Here is a 20,998-nt window from a genome sequence, read left to right as displayed (position 1 = left end):
AGACTAAAACACAAGTTGCACCTAGCAAACAAAACAAATAGTCAATGTTCGATTTTGCAATCTCAACAATAGAGTCCATAGAAGTTCAGAGGAGGAAGAGATCAAGAAGATCTTATGGAGACAGGACTTGAGGAGGGGGCACAAAAACAAAAGGGGAGGATTCTGTAAGGCAGAGGTCATTGTTATCTTAGGAGAGAACAGAAATGTGGGTTTGGTTTTCTGCAGCACAATAAGGAAACCAGCCTGTAGGGAGCAAAAGAAGCAACTTGGCCATAGTAAAAGACTGATTGAGTCAGGTAGAATTAGATTATGCAGAACGTTGACATCAGGCAAGAGTAGTTCACATGGATACACCAAGTCATGGGAAATAATGAAAGAGTCCAGAGTCATACAACAACAACCGAAAGGGATGTTTCACACTTAATCTGACACCCATATATGTCAAGTGAACTGGAAGGGATGGATGAGAAACAGAAAGGCCAACTGGGATGGAAAGTGAAAAGGAGCCCTGTAAGACAGTGGTGACAGGGAGAATGGAGAAGGGGAAAATCGGAGGCATCTTTAGAAGGGAAAGTCAACAGGAAGTAGTGCTCCTGGGCTAGGGGAGATGAAGAATATAATTTTAGACCTGTAGATATCTGGGTGGAGATGTTACATAGGCAGCTGTTAACATAGTATGGAAATGTGGGTGAAAGGTCAGAGTTAGAGGCAGAGACCTAGATGTCCCTAACAGATGTGCCTTCCTAGGAAGTAAATATCCAGAGAGAAGCACCGGGGGCTGAAGATGGATTATTTCTTTTAGGAAGGGGCCAGGGAAAGGGAGAAAGGTTGATTATGGCACCTGGTTTGATTTATCGGGTATTAGAATTGTCTTCCTTCTCCCAAAACATCTTCCTACACTCTGACACGTCTTTGGCAGAGATTCATTACTTTGGGTTAATAAGCAATCTCATTTAAAATGCGGATACCCCAGGGAAGGTTAATGCCGTGAGTCTAACTATTAGTCATTCACACCTTTGGGATAAACCTCTTGGGTGAAGGCAGGAGGAATCAGTGCCAGAAAAAAAAAAAAAAAGACAAAAGAAGAAGGTAGAGAAGAACTTGGGGAGCGTGATGTCATGGAAATTCCATGAGGAGCATTTGAAAATGGCCAGTATACTGACTGCTGCTGAAGGTTCAGAGGGCAAGGAGTGTGAGGACCAAGAGAAAGCCATTGGATATTGCTAGAAGGCAGTTATTGATGACTGTGCAAGAGCAGTGGGGGTGCTGTTAGTGATGGAACAATGGGGAGAAAATGAAGTCAGCAACTAATCTGGCAATAAAATGTCAAGAAATGGGAAACTACGCATAAATAGCCACATGGGGGTAAGCAAAGGTCTGTTAGGACAGGAGGTGTACAGATGTTAAAGGAAAAGAGGAAAAGCTAGTAAAACAGGAGAGGATGCTGGGAGAAGAGGAGATGTCTGTAGTGGAAAACTAACTGAGACAAAGATGTGAGAGAATGAGGAGCACTTGTTAGAATAGTTAGCCTGGAAGGGTTCCTCTTCTCAAATGGAAGGAAGGAGATGGAGATAGGCATGAGGATAATTGTAGCTAAGATGGCTGGGCATGTAAACTAAATGTAATTTTTGAGTATACTAATTGCATATCTGTTGAAGGGGCTCTTCTCATGTGTAAAGGTTTCCTCAGTGCCCTTAAAAAAGTGTATCTACTTTTACATTTTACATAAATCCAATAATTACCCTGTTCTTAATGACTAAAGCTAATTTTATGCATATGACTTTAACATATATTTTAGAGCATACTAAATTTCTTATCACCCGAAAGCCCCTTCATTTTGCCATTTTTTCTAGGTAAAATATATTTTCATTTTGTGAACCTGGAGGCTTATTTTGTGCCCAGGTCTAGCACATCTCGCTGGCTGCATAAACTGTGGTTTCTTCTCAGGCTTTCATACATGGAAAGCAAGCATGGTTATTTGTATTTAACTGTTACATATAGGGAGAAGAGAGAGAAGCTGTGGGTTTATGTCCATTTCAAAGTAAAATTCAACTAGTTTTGTGTTTTCAAGTTGGGTATCTTTTTTTTTTTTTTTTTTTTTAAATCACTTTTAATGTTTCCGTTGTTTATATAAGGTCTATGTTATAAGGCAGTGATTCCAGAAATTCTCAACAGATAAAATGTCCAGTTCTGTTCTTCAAATAATATTGTTCATTCTCTCTCAGGAAAAAGAGGAGCGGTACCTTATGTTATTTTCAAATGTCCTGATAATGTTATCTGCAAGTCCTCGGATGAGTGGCTTTATCTATCAGGTTAGTAGATTTCATATAAAACACACAGCAGACCCCCTAATGAAAACAGGTTTCCAACCAGATGCAGTATCTCCACTATGGCATTAAAAGTGCAAGCCAGGAGAACCAGAATGTTCTGACCCTTCATTTTAATTAAAAAAAAAGCGTCTAAGAGCAGATGTTCCTTAGATCAAAGATCTTTGTATTAGTGTAATGAGTTTATCTTGAATATATCCGCCACTTTAGTTATGCTCTGGGTTTTGAATGCATAAATGGAAACTAGATAAATTAGCAGCAGTATTGTACAGGCCCATGTCATTATTGCTGAGAAAACATGAAGCTGAGATCTGCTCCTATGCTTGTCTGATTATATTCACATCACATGATTCAGGCTTCTAAGAAGCATGCTATTAAACTCCTTAGGAAATTAAACATCCCCAAGTCTGCTCCAAGATATAGAGTATTAAAAGTTACTATTACCCGTTCCATCTTGGCCTGGCAATTAATAATTTTCATAACATCTGAGCCTTCACTTTTTTATAACTGTTTCTTATGAAAATGCGTTAGAAAAGTAAACTACTTTGTAAATCCTGATCTTAACAGTTTAGGGTGTGTTAACGAAACACGATCCACATTTCCCCCTTGCTTTCTTGTCTGATTAAAATTTAGAGCAGGGAAACATATTATCTATTGACAGACTGGAGAAATACATCTAGCCATAATTTTGCAGTGCTGAGAGGGTCAGAAAATCTAACCTCTGAAATAAACAGAGACTCCTGTAACTGCAGAATTAATGAGAATGTTCTTTTTCTAATAGGGAAAAATACCAATAGCGGGAACAGTGGTGGCTAGATTAGATGAAATTGAAGGGAATGACTGCACATTTGAAATCACTGGTAGGTAATTTTCTCTTTTTCACGTAACTACTTCCAATTCCTTTTGGAATGAAGGGGAATTTAATAAATAAATGCCATTATTTTCTGTTGCATAGGCCACGAGCAAGTTTTACGTGGTCATGGCAAAGTATATTCCATTTCCTGCGATGATTAGGGTACAGCAATAGAACAGAGAAGTCTCTTCTCATTCAAAAGCCATGGCTTTGCCATTAGTTTCAATCTTCTGTTGCATGAGAGCTACTTGTGAGAGCTAAGGAATAACAAAATGGACTAATGTAAATGTAATTTTCTCCCTTTCTGTCATTTGTTCCCGGGTGGCAGAGAAGCCAAAGATATGGACTTTTATCAGCAATTTCATCATCAGCCTGAGTTAGCAAGATTTGGTTGTGTTTCTAAAAAGTTCAGAAAAGCCATGAAACTATCTTCACAAATTGAGCACAATGCTGAGCCTTAATAATTCTCCCTGACATTTTAGCTTACGATCCCTTTTGCCAGGCCTGTGTCATTTATGTAGTGGCCTCACTGTGGGCCCTGATACAGCACAGTGGCTAAGACTGGGATCATAGCCTTATCCTCTTCTTTCCCAAGAAGGATCCTAAGGTTTGGTGTTTGCCAAAAGATTGTAAACGGTCTTAGTTGGATCTTGTTCCAACTTTGATACTGGGGGAACCAGTACAATATTCCCACTTTAGACTTAACTAGAGGGACTACGTGCTTACATTTTTGGACTGCGACTTTGTTTATAGTGAAGTTTTACACTACTTTTAAACTTCTGTAAGCAGTAAAAATCAAGGAGAGTTTTCTAAATCAGACACGAATATTTATTTACTTTATTATCACAGGTTATCTGTTTCTGATATAGAAGTTTCAACAGGGTTATCCCATAGGTTTGAAAATCCCTGAAAATACACACCCAAGTCCTAGTTGCATGAAGTGTATTTATGAATGGGATAAGCTCAAGTTTTCCTTGTCTTTTGTTTTCAAATTGATCATAATTGGGGAATGTAGGTAACACAGTAGAGAGAATTGTGGTCCATTGCAACAACAACCAGGACTTCCAGGAATGGTTGGAGCAGCTGAACAGACTGATAAGAGGACCTGCCTCTTGCAGTTCATTATCCAAAACATCATCGTCATCATGTAGTGCTCATTCTGTAAGTAGTCCATGTATTCTGTCCAGGGATTATTGAGTCTTTCATCAACTCCTGCCTGCTGGAGACTTACCTACAAGAAGCAGTGAGCACACCATTAGTCTTTTGGACAGCCTATATTTGTAGATTTTGAAGTACGGTTAAACTTCACTCATTCTGATTTCTCATTACGAGGCCCATCGAAATTAATGAAAAGGTTTACTTAGAGGTGTGCAGTTCTGTTTGACAGTATTCAGATACTCCAACTAACTGCTAGCAAAGTATTTCTAACGAGAAGTCCTGCTAAAATATTTTAATGATAAGCAGAGCTTATTTTCACGAGCAATGGTTATTCTCTTATTAACAATGGGCTAAGTCAAAACAAATAGTTTATCTCCCTAAGTACTTAAACATCTCCATGTCACCTCACTCATGCTCTCACATTTGCTCAGTAACCTTCTTCAAAGGTAAACTTTTAGCATTGTCTCCTATTGACTTATCACAAATTTAGAATTTGGAATTTGAATTGATGAGATTTTACTGTACTTGCTGAGTGAGATGGAAGATATGCTCTGTTGTTTGTTAACATACAAACCTATGATGCCAAAATTCCAGTTTTGAGCACTGTGTGTTGTGGTCGGAAGAATATGGGCTTTGGCTTCAGATCTGGGTTCAAATCTTGGCTTTGCCAATTACTAGTTAGTTATTTCACTTGGCTGAGTCTATGTCTTAGGCTGTTCTCATGAAATAACCTATTTAAGCACCTACCAGAGTGCCAACCACATCACTGAACTCAAATGTTGATTGTTATTCCATTTTCCTTCCTTACAGAGGAAAGAAAATTAAATTAATTAAATTCCAGATGAGAAAGAGAGAACAGGATCATGGAATGTTGAGTCAACTTTGTGCTGTTCCTTAGAGACCCCATGATCTTGACTGGAAAGAGCTAGTTCTCAAACTGGAGACTTGTTTTTCCATCTATCCCTTTCTATGGCTGGCTTTGCTGATCCAATGAAGCTATTGTTGTTCTCTCATTGTGTGGCACAAGGTTGGGTTCAGATGGCAGATTGCCAAAATCTCATCGGACATTTTCCCAGTCTTTTAGCTCTACCGGACAGCCCCGAGGACCCTTGGAGCCTCCTCAAATTATAAAACCGTGGAGTTTAAGTTGTCTACGACCTGCACCTCCACTTAGACCATCAGCAGCACTAGGTTATAAAGAGGTAATTTTGCTACCTATGGCATGAAATGCTTCTGACAAGTTAATTTCGCAGCTTATTACAAATAGTTCTGTGGGAATGTGCTAGAATTTAAGATAGGTGGTATATGTGAGTCAGTCTTGAATTGCTAGACTCAGTGATTTGTTTCTTAATCTTCCATTTCCCATTGTCCATCTGAAAATGTGTATTGAATATCTAAAGGGTATATGTGCACTGCCTGAGTGTTCCCAGTCTCCTCCTGAAGTGCCTCTGATTTACCTTAATGATTATTATGATAATTCTTAATATTCATTAATAATGTACACAAATGTCAAACAAGAGCCACCTCATTGTAGTTGAATTGCCAATGAAGCAGACACAATTCAGCATTTGGGATCATTTTGATCAATTTGAACCAAATTAGTAAAGTGTTATGGGACCAAGCTATGAGTCGAAACTATAAAAGCGATATTTGCTGCAATTGGAATGAGAAAAGAATTTGATGAAATGAGTGTCTTTTAAAAAGAGGCTTTTCAGAGACAACCTCAAAGGCCATTTGATATTTGGGCAGTGTGGGGATTTAGAGATTTTTTGTATTTTTTTTTCTCTCGAAGTTGCAGTCAGGAAGTGTCAGTCACTAGCTTCTGTAACTGTGTGGCGTGTTACTTTTCATCCAAACAGTGGCTTTATCCCTAACCTGTCTCTAATCATTTCAGATTTCAGAAAAGATCCTCATTTATTAGTAACTGTTCTTTAAATTGGTCTTGTTGAGTGACGATTAAGTTTGTGACAGTTATGAGATGAGTCTTAGAATTATGGGGCAATGGCAGCATATATTTCTTGATCAAATGTGTGTTTTGATGAGTGATTCAGACTTAGCTCAATTTTGAGTGTTTTGATTTAAACCACCATGCTTTTGTTTCGATTAATTGTTTCTTCCAACTCTAAGGGCAGTAAACATAGGACAGTCTTTGGACACTGGAGCGTTATTTGATCCTTTCAACTTGATATATTAGGGCAAACAGCCCTTGAACTGAATCTTTGTTATATAACTCTATTTAGAATTTGGTCAGGAAGCAGTCCCACAGATTTGCTTTGGACATTTACCTGCAATTCTTGCAATCATACAATTTTCTTCTTTGATTATGTAAACCAGGAGTACAACTTCATAGTTACCTAGGTCCCCTTTGTTATGATGGATATTTTGTAATTATCAGTACTAAGTTCAAATTAAGGTGAGCTTTGAAGGGTAAAGTTGACTTAATCCTTCACATAACTAATCTATTAAAACTAAGGCATGATCACTTCGTTTCTGCTGGGGGAAGAGAGTTATTAATATATTCTTACTAGGTAGTATGTATTTCAGTTGTTTTCAGCATTTGTTATTCTGCACAGAACTGTATTCCTCGGGCTTTTGCATGATAATATTGCATCTGAAACTAATGTGGGAAATGTGATGATATTCCCTCTGTGTAATTTATGATAACACTAACATTTCAAATGTTGTTTTAGAATTATTGATAAGTGGATTTGGTCATTATAACCATCGACCTCTCACGCTCATCTTCTCTTTCTTTACATATTCATTTTAGAGGATGTCTTATATCTTAAAGGTAAGGGTAGAACAATATCTTTGGCTTACAGTGACATCATAATACTGTGCTGTAACCTTTGATGAATGAAACTTTCCCTTATGCTTGTTTTGTCCCTTGTTATAATTGGTGGCTAAAATACGAAGATGCAATTCTGACATGTAAGTACTTTGTTCAAAAAGCAGGCTCATGTGAAATACATATAAAAATGTCACAATGCCCTAAATGCCAATTTTCCTGTGTGTGTTTTTTTTTAATGTTGCTTTTTCTTGTTATTTTTGTCACATGAGAATTTGTTATATCTGTCTTATTTCAAGTGTAAGTACTGTGGCTACGTGAAATAAATCAAATTATTTGTTTCCTATATTTTTAAGGTGCATAATTAATATGCATGCTTTATGTACAAACATTGGCTAGAAAATTGGGATAAGGTGATCATGAGAGTTTTTTTTCTAAGTCTAAGGTTCTAATCTGTTTACAGATTATTGGATTAAGGATTAAGGATATTGACAATGAGTATCTTTTTTTTTTTTTTTTTTTTGACCTGCCGGTTACTCATATGGCAAAAACAAATTCAATACATTTATTTTGTCTACTAGTTAAATACATGGCTATATATATATATATATATATATATATATATATATAGAGTTAAGCTTGGCTGTGGGTATGTTACTTCTAACCCAAAATTATTTATTAGGAAATCCTTTATTTGGTTCTTCTCTCTGACTGAGGGAAAATGACTTTGTCTCTCTGCCTTAATTTTCCTGTCTCACAAATGGAAATTATATTCGTTTTTGTGGGACTGTTTCTGAGGCAAAATTTTTTGAATAGCTTTGAAGTTCTTTGAAAAGTGATCAGTACTACATTAGTGGTTACAGTAGTTATTTAATTCCCCTAAAGCTTTATCAGTGGGGAATGTAAACTAAATTAGGAATACTGTTTCTAGGGTTGACACCCCTTACTTTCTCTGCAGATGGTTCCCTAAAGGCATTTGGGCTCCTGGAGAATCTGCCACATTTTCAGTAGGCACACTACACTCTTAGTCCCACCTCTGTGCAAATTAAGAGGATAATGTCATTGTCTCTGTTTTATTTAACCTTTTAGAGTTTATTGGAACCATTTTAATTGTGATGTACTCCTAACTGAGATTGTCAAAATGAGAGAGAGGAATTCTATTTCGTTTCATTTGCGCTTTTCAATTTGTTTTTGAAGGAGGATTTTAATTCATCAAGAAATCTCTATCCTTACAGGAGTCTAGTAAAAGTCCTAAAACAATGAAGAAGTTTCTTCATAAAAGGAAGACTGAGAGAAAACCATCAGAGGAGGAATATGCGATTAGGAAAAGTATGTGTTTTGTACATTCTGAAAGTTGTTTATGGATAAATTAACATGAGAATCTTCTTTTATGTGAGGATTTATTTGAAAACAGATAATTAGAGCAATTTTTTTCTTGACATTGTCTTTTATATAAAAATAAGAATGCATGGAAGGCTTTGGTCACTTCTTAAACATTTGAATAAGCTCCTTACGGCTGCACTTCATGTCATCTTAGGCAGATGTCATCTGTATTATTTTCATGTTGAATATTTTGCCTCAACCTGGTTTAGAAGCTCTAAATGGACCCATTTCCTATGGATACATTTTTTTCCTCTTAGTTTCTGATGCTTGAGATATTTTTCTGTAGGGAGATAGACTAAATAGACCCGAAGGCTAAAGTCCTTCCAGAAGTCCCATGCTCAGTTATGCTCTCAGTTCCTCAGGGAATCAGCCTGCCCACATCTAGAAACATGGCTTCATTTGGAGACAGACTGCAACGTCAGTCAGCCAATCGATATGGACATATTTGGCTATAAGATTGTGAACAAGGTACTTTGGGACACATGTGAAGGAGTGAGCAGTGTCTCAGAAAGAGGTGACAGAACTGTGTGTATCAGCTGGAAATATAGTTTGGATAAATCTTTGCTCCACTTCAGCTTTGGCATGCCCACCCCCCACCCCATACCTGGTTGTGCACATTGGCATGTTCACAGGGTGCTGCCATCCAGTCATTTCAAGAATGAGTTTGGAGTAGGGGAGAAGAGAGGAGGTAGAATGAGGGACTATATCGACCAGGTTAATGAGGGAAGGCTTCCTAAAGGTGAGCCTTGAAATTTAAAGGAGAGGATGGCTGGGGTACACCAGTGTGAGCTAAACTAACACCTAAACTCAGTGCTGTGATTTTGGCCTCACTGAGACCACTGACAGAACTCCCATCCCTCCCAGTGTGGAGCTCTGGGCTTCAGGAGTAAGCACCCCACTAAGCTGAGCTCACTGAAGCTGACTCCAAAGCTCCATGAGGATGCTATCATTCTTCTCCATCACCAGCGTTGGACAGCTCTTTCTCTTGCCTTTCACAAACTCTACTGGTCAGAGAAGCCAGTTCCAGACAGTGGAGTGGGCTGCATCATTTTGAGGGTCCAAAGGCATATATTTATGAAAAGTCACAATGAATTAATTTGACAGGTACAGCTGCTCTGGAAGAGGATGCTCAGATTCTTAAAGTGATTGAAGCCTACTGTACCAGCGCAAATTTTCAACAAGGCCATGGCTCAAGTAGGTTCCCCCAAACTACTTTCTCTAGTGAGTGACGTTTCTTCTTTACTGTTTGGTGTCTCTTAGAAAAAGAGAAAAGCGATCAAGACGGGTTGCAGGGTGTGGAAAGCAGGTGACTTGGTGCAGAGGAGCGGTGCAGGACTGCATCTTTCAGATATGGTGGTTTTAGCTACCAAGCGGTTTGTTTACCCACTGTTGTTTTTCACCCAGAAAGAGAGATGCAAGAGTAAAAGAGTTGGAGGTGATAGAAATGAAAAACAATTTTTAAAAGTTGTTCTCCTTTGAAGTACACAGATACCTTCACCAACACTAGTTAGGAATTAAAGAGCCCAGAGAGTTCCTGTGTCTGTGAACTGATGCTAATCTCTTCTTATAGGCAGATCTGGAAAGGAAGTCGAAATATTATCTTTGATCAGCTGCATATTTAAACGAACAATGCTTCACCAAACTAAGTTTCAAAGTTGCTCTGAAAGTCTGGAAATGTAGCTACTTAGCAGAGGTCGTTCAAAATGTATCAAATTTATCAGGGAGCTATTAGGTTAGGGTATTTCCCCAAACAACTCTCAGGTTATAATCTGAAAGTGAGATAATATTTTCTGATTCATCCTTATACTTTTGAAAAGCTGGGTCACTTCGAATATGTCTTTTGTTTCCCATTATTATAGACATTCAGAACACCTTCTGTGAAGTTTTTGCGTCTGCATAAGAAATGAATACTCCATAGTACTCCATTTTGGACAGCCAGTGACCAATCATTTGAATGTGGGAGGTGATGTCTTAGGTGCCTTGACATATTCTTTAAAAGTAATGCATCTCTAAGGCTGACATAAACAAAGCATTCTACTGGGCATGATGGCTCATGCCCGTAATTCCAGCGCTTTGGGAAACCAAGGTGGGCAGATACCTTGAGACCAGGAGTTCAAGGCCAGTTTGGGCAACATGGCAAAACCCTGTCTCTACTAAAAACACAAAAGTTAGCAGGGTGTGATGCGCATACCTGTAGTCCCAGCTACTTGGGAGGATGAGGCAGGAGAAATGATTGAACCCAGGTGGTGGAGATTGCAGTGAGCTGAGATGGTGCCACTGCACTACAGCCTCGGTGACATAGTCAGACTCCATCTCAAAAAAAGTGAAAAGGAAAGAAGGAAGGAAGGAAGGAAAGAAAGAGAAAGAAGAGAGAGACAGAGGAAGGAAGGAAGGAGAAAGAAAGAGAAAGAAAAAGAAAGAAAGAAAAAGCAAGCAAGCAAGCATTCATTTAATGTGAAAGTTGACACATTTGGCCATAAAGAGAGGACTGTCACACTCTGCTTCACAGAGAAAACCTGGCTGTGGCTTTGGGCATGCACAACTCTGATAGCATGTTTCAAGGAGCCAGGAGAGGAAAGTGAGGGCAGTTTTTATTTTGAGAAATAGAAAAGAGAGGGGGACAAGGAGATACCACAAGCATCCCTTCTACAAAATCTGACCTCATCTCCTCCTCCCCCGCCTATTTTTACATTTGGCAGAGTGGATGAGTCTGCAGCTGGGCGGTGCAGCCAGATGCTCTGGCTTAAAAAGACGCAACAGCACCCTTGCTCCCTGGTCAACCTTTTACATGTGGAAGATGTCTGGCACTGTGCTTGTCACACGGCAGACCATTTAGCATCATGGTGACCTCCTATCCTCTATCCCTCTCTAACCAGAAGTCCTGTTTCTCTAGAACTGACTGCCCTTGGCTCTTACTGCATTCAGCCGGTCATTCAGTCAGTTTGCTTTTCACTTATATTCGTCCCTTGGTATCTGCTGGAAATTGGTTCCAGGACCCCCAGAAATAACTAAATCTGAGGATGCTCAAGTCCCTGTTGTAAAATGGTGGAGTATTTGTATATCACCTCCATACACCTTCCCGTATACTTTACATCATCTTTAGATTGCTTATCACAACTAATAAATGTAAACGCTATGTAAATGGTTGTTATACTGCACTGGGTTTTAAATTTGTATTTTTAAAACTTTTTTCTGGATATTTTCAATGCATGATTGGTTGAATCTGCAGATGTGAAACCCACAGATATGGGGGGGGGGGCACATGTATTAAGCACATACAAAGCGCTAGGCCCTGGAGAAGGCAGAGACGCATCTCACCTCAAGAGGAGGTGGTCAAGTGAAGGCAGTGAGTGTGCACACCTCTGAGGGAACTTGGCCTAGAAGAGAGGAGGCCAGTGGCTCAGGGAGACCAAAGATTGAGCACTTGAGCTCTGAGAGGAAGGATCAGAGTAAGGGAGGTGGAGGAGAGCTGTTTGGTTGGGCCCCCATGCCTGTTCTGTCACCTCTTCTGTCCCAGAGCCTGGAGACACTCTGAGTAGAGGGCATCTACATCTTCACTGATGATGTGATAATCTCCAAACCCCACTCCACCCTTGATTTAAATGGTCTTAGGAGACATACCTACCTTACCCTATAAGACTGAAAAGAGAACAAATGAGGTGATGATGCTTCTGAGGTCCATCAAGCACATTGTGTCTCAGTGCAGTGCTACTACCAGCCTGACTTTTACCACAGCGAGAGAACACCGTAGCATAGGATGTAGTATGTCCTTCCCTGGAGATTTGCAGGGAAGCGTGATCACTGGTCAGCTTTTTGCTCTAGAGGAGGCAAAACAGTCAAGAATGGAGGTCTTGGTTGAGGATAGGTATTACAGGGGCTCTTCCACATTAGTTTTCTGAATACAAAATGCTCCCCACATCGGGAAGATTAAATCAATGTATCTGGCCATTTAGAATTTCTCATGTCAGGAAAATTTAATCAGCAAATGATGGGTGACTGCCCTCTGGGTGTAATACAGCAACATGCTATGAACAAAGACCCTTCTATAAGAATAGTGGAAAGGAACTAATACCCACTATTTCTACTCTTCACTGCTAACTCTCCCTCCTCCTTCCTCTTGCAACCCTTATTTGTAGGTACTCGAAAAGATTCCATTCCACAAGTCCTACTCCCTGAGGAAGAGAAACTCATCATTGAAGAAACCAGAAGCAACGGCCAAACCATCATGGAAGAAAAGTGAGTAGAGCAGGCAAAAACCTTGCCTGGTGTGTCTGGGGGCTGGCAAGAAGGTCTGGCAGGACGGTGGGGCTTCTGGAGAGTATATGATGGACACCCTTTCCTTATCTGGGAATGTGGCCTGCTTTGGGAGATTTGAGAGGGCTGTCCAGTTACAAAAGGAAGGGGGAAGGAAAGGCAGAGGTGAGAGAACCCTCCAGGGCAGCTCCGGCTGTCAGCTGCCCCTGTAGCCAGCTCCCCATCCAGTAAGCTGCTTCTGAGCACATGCGAACATCGGTGCTCTGGATGAGTTTAGGAGGTGGCTGGGAATTCCAGTCACAGAACCGATTTCTTTACCCAGAGAGATACCACTCACACATTTTGAGTCAGAGCTGTGCTTTCACATATTTGACATCATTTAAAATCCTACAGCAATCCGGTTAGAGAAATATTACTCTCACCACTTTCACAGATAAAGAAACTGAGGTGCAGGAAGTTCAGGGAAATTATGTCTCTGGCTTACCCTTACACAGTAGTGTATGTGACCTAATGGGGGAAAATCAGGTTAAGTACCTTCTGGCTCATAAAATTAACACAAAGTAGCCAAATAATTCATTTGTCTAAATTTGAGTCATTTCTGAAGTCAGGCCTATATTTGCATAGGACAGCACATTTCAAGGTGCTTGGCATTGTCAATGCATTTTACATCTGGTGTGTGAAGTGATACAGCAAAATGGTAAAGCACTTGGGCTCAAGCAAAAATCAGTGCTGGTTCAACTCCCAATTCTGCTACTCATTAGCTGTGTGACCTGGGACAAGTTGCTTCACCTCTCTGTGCCTCAGGTTCCTCATCTGTAAAATAAGGATGCTGGTAATGCTTTCAGTGTTACTGTGAGGTTAAAAGAAATACGTATAAAGGCTAGCACTCAATAATGATAGTTAAACTCATTTTTATTATAACTATATTCATTCTTACAACTTTGTGAGGTTTTTAGAAAATGTGCTACTATTCCCATTTTACTTGTAAAGAAACTAAGACCATGAGAGGATGAGAAGGAAACTGGTTCCCAGAGAACAGAGGACTAGTAAGTGGCAGGATCAGAACCAAAAGTTAGATCCCCAAAATCTTTATCAAGGAAGAGACCCAGAGAGGAAAAGGCTGTTTCACAACCTAATCAGGGTACTTCATCCTTTTTGGGGTAACATATAGTCAGGCTATTCCAGAAAGAATGCCTCTGACTTTGTGTCATGTGCAGTCAGAAAACTGAGAAGGGCAATGTCACAGCACAGATATTGTAGAATAGGCAGTCTTGTGATACCTCTCATTATATGATAGGTGATGTTCATTCCTGCCCTAAAGCTAGGGAAATCAAAACCTTACGATGGGAATCGAAAACATCAAACTGTTAAAAACAGAGAGTAGAATGGTGGTTTCTAGGGACTGAGGGAAAAGGAGAAATGGGGAGATATTAGTCATAGGTATGCAGAATGAATAAGTTCTGGACAACTAATGTACAGCATGTTGATTACATTTGGCCCTCTGCCTGTGTGGGCTCTGGATCTGTGGATTCAATCAACCCCAGGTTAAAAAAAAATTCAGAGACAGATAGATGGCTGTATCTGTACTGAACATGTACAGATTTTTTCATACCTAATAAAGTTTTTCTTTTTCCATCTTTGTTGAGGGATAATTGGCAGAGATGTACAATGTGATGTCTTGATATATGTATGCACTGTGTTATACTATATTGTTTATTCCTAAATAAAATGGTAAAACAACTATTTACATAGCATGTACGTTGTATTAGGTATGATAAGTAATCTAGATATGATTTAAGGCATATGGGAGAGTTGCATAGGTTATATGCAAATATTTTATATTAAGGACTATTTAATATTGAGGACCATTTTATATTAATTTTATATTAAGGACGATTTAGTATTAAGGACCATTTTATATTTATATTAAGGACTATTTTATATTAATCTTAAGGACCAAATATTTATATTAAGGACCATTTTATATTAAGGACTTGAGCATCTGTGGATTTTGGTATCCATGGTGCCCTTGAACCAATTACCCATGGATACCAAGGGAAGGAAGACTGTATAGTTTACAACGCAGTATAAGAGTGTAGATTTTGCTAAGAGTGTAGATTTTGAGTGTTTCTACCACACACATACAAAAGGTAACTATGTGAGGAGATGGATATGTTAATTAGCTTGATTCTGGTGACCACTTATATCTTGATATATCAAGACATCACATTGTACAGCTTTGTCAATTATCCCTCAACCAAGCTGGGAAAAAGAAAAACTTTGTGATGGGCCTTGGTCTCTTGTATTTTGTTTACCCAAGCTGGGAAGTGAGTAGAAAAGGAGGAGGGAGGTATAGAAAAGGTGTAATGACATTGCCTTTAGCTAAGCATGTGTGGTGGTGGTTGTTCGTCCGTCAAAATAAAGAAGATAGAGACCATTCAGAGAAGTACTATTCCTGATCAGCTAGGAAGTCCACTGTTTTTCAGGATCTGTATTCTCATAAAGTGGCTTTTATTGTCAAGTATTTTAACAGTACATCAATGCAAGCCATTTGTCTCTGAATTTTATCTTTATGTTCTAGGAGCCTTGTTGATACTGTTTACGCCTTGAAGGACGAAGTCAAAGAACTGAAGCAGGTAATAAAATATAAAAGTCATTTTCTCAGATAACAAAACCGTTGTCTTTTCCTTGACTCACACTGGTCATGCTGTCAGGGAGGGCCTAGGAGCAAGGTGGTGAGGGGGGATTTTTATTTTCCTTGTGTTATCAAGGTAGGTTTTGTTGATTTTATAATGTAGCCTTGAATTTAAATTTATGATACTTGCTTATATTTCTATGTAGTAGTTCACAATAGAGTCCCAAAGTTAGTTACAACTTTCCTGTTCTCTGACATCTATAAACAGACCTTAAGAAAAGACTAGTCATTCATGAGTGTGTAAGTGTAAAGAGAACCACTAATCATTGTTTGTGGGCTTTTCTGCCGATGTGGTCCATTGCTCCGTGACACACTGTGCCTTGTGTATGAGGACTGACTGTATTGGGTGACAGACTGAAGGATGGATGGCAGGGGAGAGAGACCAGGGACTGGAAAACCACTTAGGAGGTTCTTACAAAACTCAGGGCGAGACATGTCAAAGTCCTGAACTGAGGCAGGGCAATGAGGCTGGGAAAGAGGAGAACGAATGTAAAGGATGGGACATTGTAGAGTTTGAACATACGGATGAGGATAGTGTGATTTTGAGATTAAGAAAGAGCCAGAGATTAAAGATGAAGCTTCTTTCCTGGGTATCCAGTTGCATATTGTAGTGCCCTTCATGGAGATCAGGAACCACAGGAGGAGGAGAAGTTTAGGGTGTTGAGAGAGATACTGAGTTCACTTTAGGACTCACTTTAGGAGTTTGAGGTGCTTGTGACATATCTAGGTGGAAATACGAAGCTGCTGCCAGGTAATCTCAGGTATGTGAAAGGATCACTTAAGCCCGGGAGTTTGAGGCTACAGTGAGTCATGATTGCATCACTGCTCTCCAGCCTAGTGAGACTGAGACCCCCATCTCTTAAAATAATAATAATAATAATACCAAGCTGGCATTTGAGATTATAGACCTGGTTCTCAGGAGACAAGATTGGTACCAGAGATATTTGGGGGTCCTCTTAATAGACACATGGTTTGAAAGAGAAGCGACACTAAGTAGCGAGTTAAATTAGAAGAGGGTCAGGGCAGGGAAGAAGAATCCAAAAGGCTCCCAGAGACAGGCAGGAGAATCGACAGGCTGCTTTGTCACAGATGCTGAGGGAGGGGAGGTTGAGGAAGGAAAGGTAGTCAGTGATGAAAGCTGCCCAGAGGATGAGCAGGAGAAGGGCCCCCCTCTGTTTGATAATCAACAAATCTTTCCCCATCATAGGAAAATAAAAGAATGAAACAATGCCTGGAAGAAGAATTGAAGTCAAGAAAGGACCTAGAAAAGCTGGTACGGAGGCTTTTGAAGCAAACAGATGAGTGTATTCGAGCAGAGTCCACTAGCAAGACCTCGATTCTTCCATAACCATCACTGTGCCACCGGGCGGAGTGTGCCTTCAGGGCATCTTGAAATGTGCCTCTGAATGATTTGACTCAGTTTGCTCACTTCTTTGGCTTTTGTTTTGTGTTTGAGTCTGTATCTCTCCCTCTCTCTTCCCTCTCTCTCGTGTGTGTGTGTGTGTATGTGTTTGTGTGTGTGCGCGCGCACGTGTGCGCCCACGTATGCTCGGGCATTTGTTGTTTGGTTGTTCATTTTTTTTCAACAGGGGAGAAAGCAGGAGGTGGTGGTAGAAATGGCCCCAGAGTCTTTTCCGTTCAGTAAGAAAAGGAAAGGGAACTCGGGCCAATTACTTTAAGGGTCTTCAGATTGCCTTCAGTTCACAGTGCCTCTGCAACAGCCATTACCCTCAGGTCACGTTCTTTGGGCGGGCTGGCTGCCCTCACAAAGCAGCTGGCCAAGGCTTATTAAATGTGAGCCCAACTTTTCCCCCTAGTGCTTTCCTCTGCCTGCAAGCCTGTTAGTACCTAATTTACTGAAGGCAAATCTTCCAGAGCTATGGCTAGAGTAAGATGAAAGACAAACACATCTGCCCAATGATCCAGCTGCCCTTCCTTAGACCATCACACGCTACCCCTCAATCACAGGTTTTCAAATTACTGCTCTATGTTGTCTATAAAACCAAGAAAACTGTAGTACCCTTATTCCTTTTGTGTTGTGTACATTGTAACTCAGGGGGCAGAAGCTCTGGTCACCCACACCAACACCAAATCCATCAGCAAGTTCTATTGGACAATCCTTCCTTTCAGTAGCAGAGTTGACTGCCTTTTCCCATTGCATGATAGGTTTCTTTCCCTCACCTTCTGCCTAGTGTGTAAGTTTTCTATTTCCCCAGTGCTTTTAGCCAACCATACCAACTGGTGTGTAAACTAGTATGTATGTGCTTCGCTTACTTTTTAAAAAATGTAGTCAGACTGTGAGCAGTTACTTTATGTACATTGCATATTCCAACTGTGACCTTTTATCCTTCAAAACTCTCTGCATTAAGGAGATATTGTGCCCTAGTAGACAGCTTTCATTCACTTTATTACTCTCTCTTATATGCTGTAAGAAATTGTAATATTCATCGGCCTCTTTGGGTGGGGCTCTAAGCAGTATTTGAAGAAATATGCTTGTGGTCCAATTTGTATATCCAGAACCAAAGGGCCCCTCTAGTTGTGCTGGATTATTTGGGACTGATTAACTCAAGTTGCTCATTGAATCAAACCATCCACTTTATCCCAGAAACTAGCACTGTGAGAAACCAGGTTTAGAAGAGAGTAACTGAACAGCACACATCCAAATTCAGCACCATTGAAAGTTGGCCTAAGGCTGAGTGCAACTCACCCTCCCTCCCCCAAAGACAAGAGAAATTTGGCCAGATGGGGAAGGTCACTGGTAAGTGAGGCCAAAGTGCTGATCAAAATTGCCTTTATAATATACTTGATGGATGCCTATAAATGTGGGTTTTGCAAATGTTGTTTAGAAACCAAACTTGAAGGCAGGCATGGTGGCCCACGCTTGTGGTCCCAGCTACTCAGGAAGCTGAGGTGGGAGGATCATTTGAGCCCAGGAGGTGAAGGCTTCAGTGAGCTGTGATGACACCACTGCACTCCAGCCGGGGTGACAGAGAGACACCCCTGTCTCTGAAAAAACAAAACTTGAAGTTTGAAACCCCCAGCTTGCTGAGGAGCCCTTTATCTTTTTGGTACTGAGAGTCTCAGTGTCCCGTAGCTAGGTGGTACAGGGCTGTTGTCTGCTTGCTGCACAGCAGAAATTGCAACATCCACAGGAAATGAAGCATTCTTACAGTCTAACATCAGCCAAACACACACAGCCATGTTTGGAAGCTGAAGAGTAAAGAAATTTCTAGGAATGGCTGTTGTTCTGTTTTTAAGCACAGCCGTTTAAATATAACATCCTTCATTTAAAAATTAAAAACATCATCACCGCTACCACCACCAGTGACAACATCAACACAGATCTTCACATCTGCCCATTCTGTGGTTAGTCAGTGGCTTGCAATAAGTGTGCAAACTGTATCTATAGGAAACATTTTTCTGATTATGAAATACTTTAGTTGATTGCTGAAAATATTGAAAGGTCTTCATTTTACAGTGATGTGTACATATGCATGTTTTGGGGACTTGGCCCTTCTGATGAGGGGCCCTCGGTACTCTGGATAACAAAGCTTGTGTGGAGTGGTAACCACGCTTACACACTAAACAATAATATAAAGGAAATGAAGCCATGTTAACCTGAGAGCAGTGTCTCCATAGTTGTGTTGTTTACAATACTCTACAAATGGGTTCCTGCTGCCCTTAGAGGCCTTTCAGTTCCTTTTCTGTCCTGTCCCTTCTTAACACAAGCTCAAATTTTCTAACTTGTTTTTATTTTGAAGACTTTTAAAATGGACATTTTCAATACATAAAAATAAACAGTGCTTTATAAAAATAAGTCTTTTGCTTCTTTTTTTGCTAGCCGGTGTGCAGAAAGATTTCTTGTGCTGTGTCAGCTTGCTCTCCTATTTCCCTCATTAGCTAGTCTGCTCTCACCAAGCCCTCTAGCCAGTCTCAACTTTTTTCACTCAGAGCAGATGACATTTGCTCCCTACTTTACAGAGATAATACATGCCATAAGATAGAACCTTCCTTAACTTCTCTACGTCTCTTCCTCTGGCCCAAACCTATAAACTATATCTCTGCTCACCATTTGCTTTCCAATATTAGAGAAAGACATATTTTGCTGCTCAAGATTATCCCTTGACATTTATTCCTGTCCTGATTCCTCTTTGATTTTGGCTGGATTTTGTCAATCAGTGATAATCCTATATTTTGACCACAGCTGGAATGCTGGTGTCAGCACTAAGGATGAAAATATTCATTCCACTAAAAGATTGATGAGGTGGAAATTATCTGCCGCTCCACATACATTCCTATCCCTTTTCTGTTTCTTCATTTCCCAGACTCCCTTGCAGCTAGGGTTATGGATAAAAAGTGGGTTCAGATACGTGTTCACTTCTGCCCACAAAATTTGGAAGGCTTAAGTTGGGCAGAGGCTGTCTTCTCGGGGTTTGGTGGCCAGCAGGCGATTCCAAAGATGTATTTGTGGCTTCTGTGCCCCACATTCAAGTGTGTCCCTTCACAGCTTTGTGAGTGAGAGATTGCAGTGGTGGCAGCAGCCTCTTAACTTGTGGATCACAACTGTGATGATATGACCTTGAAATCGTTAGTACAGTGGCATCCTCCTGACTTCCCCTGACTTCCACTTCTCTGCCCCAATGGTTTTGTAGACACCTAATTGCCTTTCTGCCTGAGATATCTTCAGTGGTTTATGATTCCTGCTCTGAGCCAATAGACAGAACATTGCACTCCATGTGTGCTAGGCACTGTGCTAAGTGGTTTACATGATTAAACTCATGTAAGCCTCACAACAGCCTTATTAAGTATTTACTATTGTTATCTCCACTTACAAATGAATAGAGGCACAGAGATGTTGAGCAACATGCTAAGACATGGTGGAATTGGGATTTGAAACCCTAGTCTCTCTGCCTCTTGGACCCATGCTCTCTCCATCACATAGCCTCCTCTGCACTTGGTACCTACTAAAGTTCCTACCTCAGCCATCCCCCTTTGTGAAGTCACCATTAAACTTGTAATTGACAAATCCATGGGTTTTTGAATCCTCATCTTGAAGTCTCTGCAGTATTGACCTTTGTCTTCTTGATGAATCTCTCCTTCCTTGATTTTCATGAGCCCACACTTTCTTGGCATTCATTTAGTCACCCCTGTCTCCTTTGCTGGACCTGCCTCCTTTGCCTGTCCCCCGAACATTGCTGATCCTCTTTTCCTCATCTCTTCCATTCTATAGCCTATTCCTGGACAATCTTGTCTATCTTCATAACTTTATTTATCAAAATGCAGATGACTCCCATGTCCACAGTTTTCCATTCTGACTTTTCTCCTGATCTCCAGACCCATGGATGCAGCTACTTTATAGACAACTCAGTGGAACTGCAGGAGTGGGAAAGGGGAAAATAACTACATATTTAACTGGTTTCCCTGAAAGTTGCTAAATTGCTTGAAGAATTATTCAGAGGAGTGTGAAAGTGTGGTATGGAAGGGGAAGGTTTGTGTACTGATGCCTATTAGACTAAGAATCAATGGTCATTGTGTTTTAA

General features: G+C 40.3%; 1 protein-coding gene across 8 annotated transcripts in view; it reads left to right on the top strand.

Annotated features, from left to right (window-relative positions):
* Positions 1-19,275, top strand: part of ARHGEF6 (Rac/Cdc42 guanine nucleotide exchange factor 6) — a 111,722-nt gene extending 92,447 nt beyond the window's left edge. For 2 of the 8 annotated variants that reach the window (XM_032264044.1, XM_032264050.1), the window contains 10 exons: positions 2,226-2,312; positions 3,109-3,187; positions 4,196-4,341; positions 5,415-5,540; positions 7,109-7,129; positions 8,362-8,455; positions 9,614-9,730; positions 12,646-12,745; positions 15,345-15,399; positions 16,666-19,275. In XM_032264044.1, the coding sequence (XP_032119935.1) occupies positions 2,226-2,312; positions 3,109-3,187; positions 4,196-4,341; positions 5,415-5,540; positions 7,109-7,129; positions 8,362-8,455; positions 9,614-9,730; positions 12,646-12,745; positions 15,345-15,399; positions 16,666-16,806 (966 nt within the window). In that variant the 3' untranslated portion in view covers positions 16,807-19,275. The remainder of the gene's footprint in view (positions 1-2,225; positions 2,313-3,108; positions 3,188-4,195; positions 4,342-5,414; positions 5,541-7,108; positions 7,130-8,361; positions 8,456-9,613; positions 9,731-12,645; positions 12,746-15,344; positions 15,400-16,665) is intronic. The other 6 variants (XM_032264046.1, XM_032264051.1, XM_032264048.1 and 3 more) reach the window with 6 other exon arrangements.
* The last annotated feature ends 1,723 nt before the right edge of the window (positions 19,276-20,998 follow it).

This window comes from Sapajus apella, unplaced genomic scaffold (genome assembly GCF_009761245.1).
Source record: "Sapajus apella isolate SASKATOON/1434 unplaced genomic scaffold, GSC_monkey_1.0 scaffold141, whole genome shotgun sequence".
NCBI classification, from domain to species: Eukaryota; Metazoa; Chordata; class Mammalia; order Primates; family Cebidae; genus Sapajus; species Sapajus apella.
The sequence above is the reverse complement of the archived record's forward strand: the minus strand, read 5'-3'. Positions and strand labels throughout refer to the sequence as shown.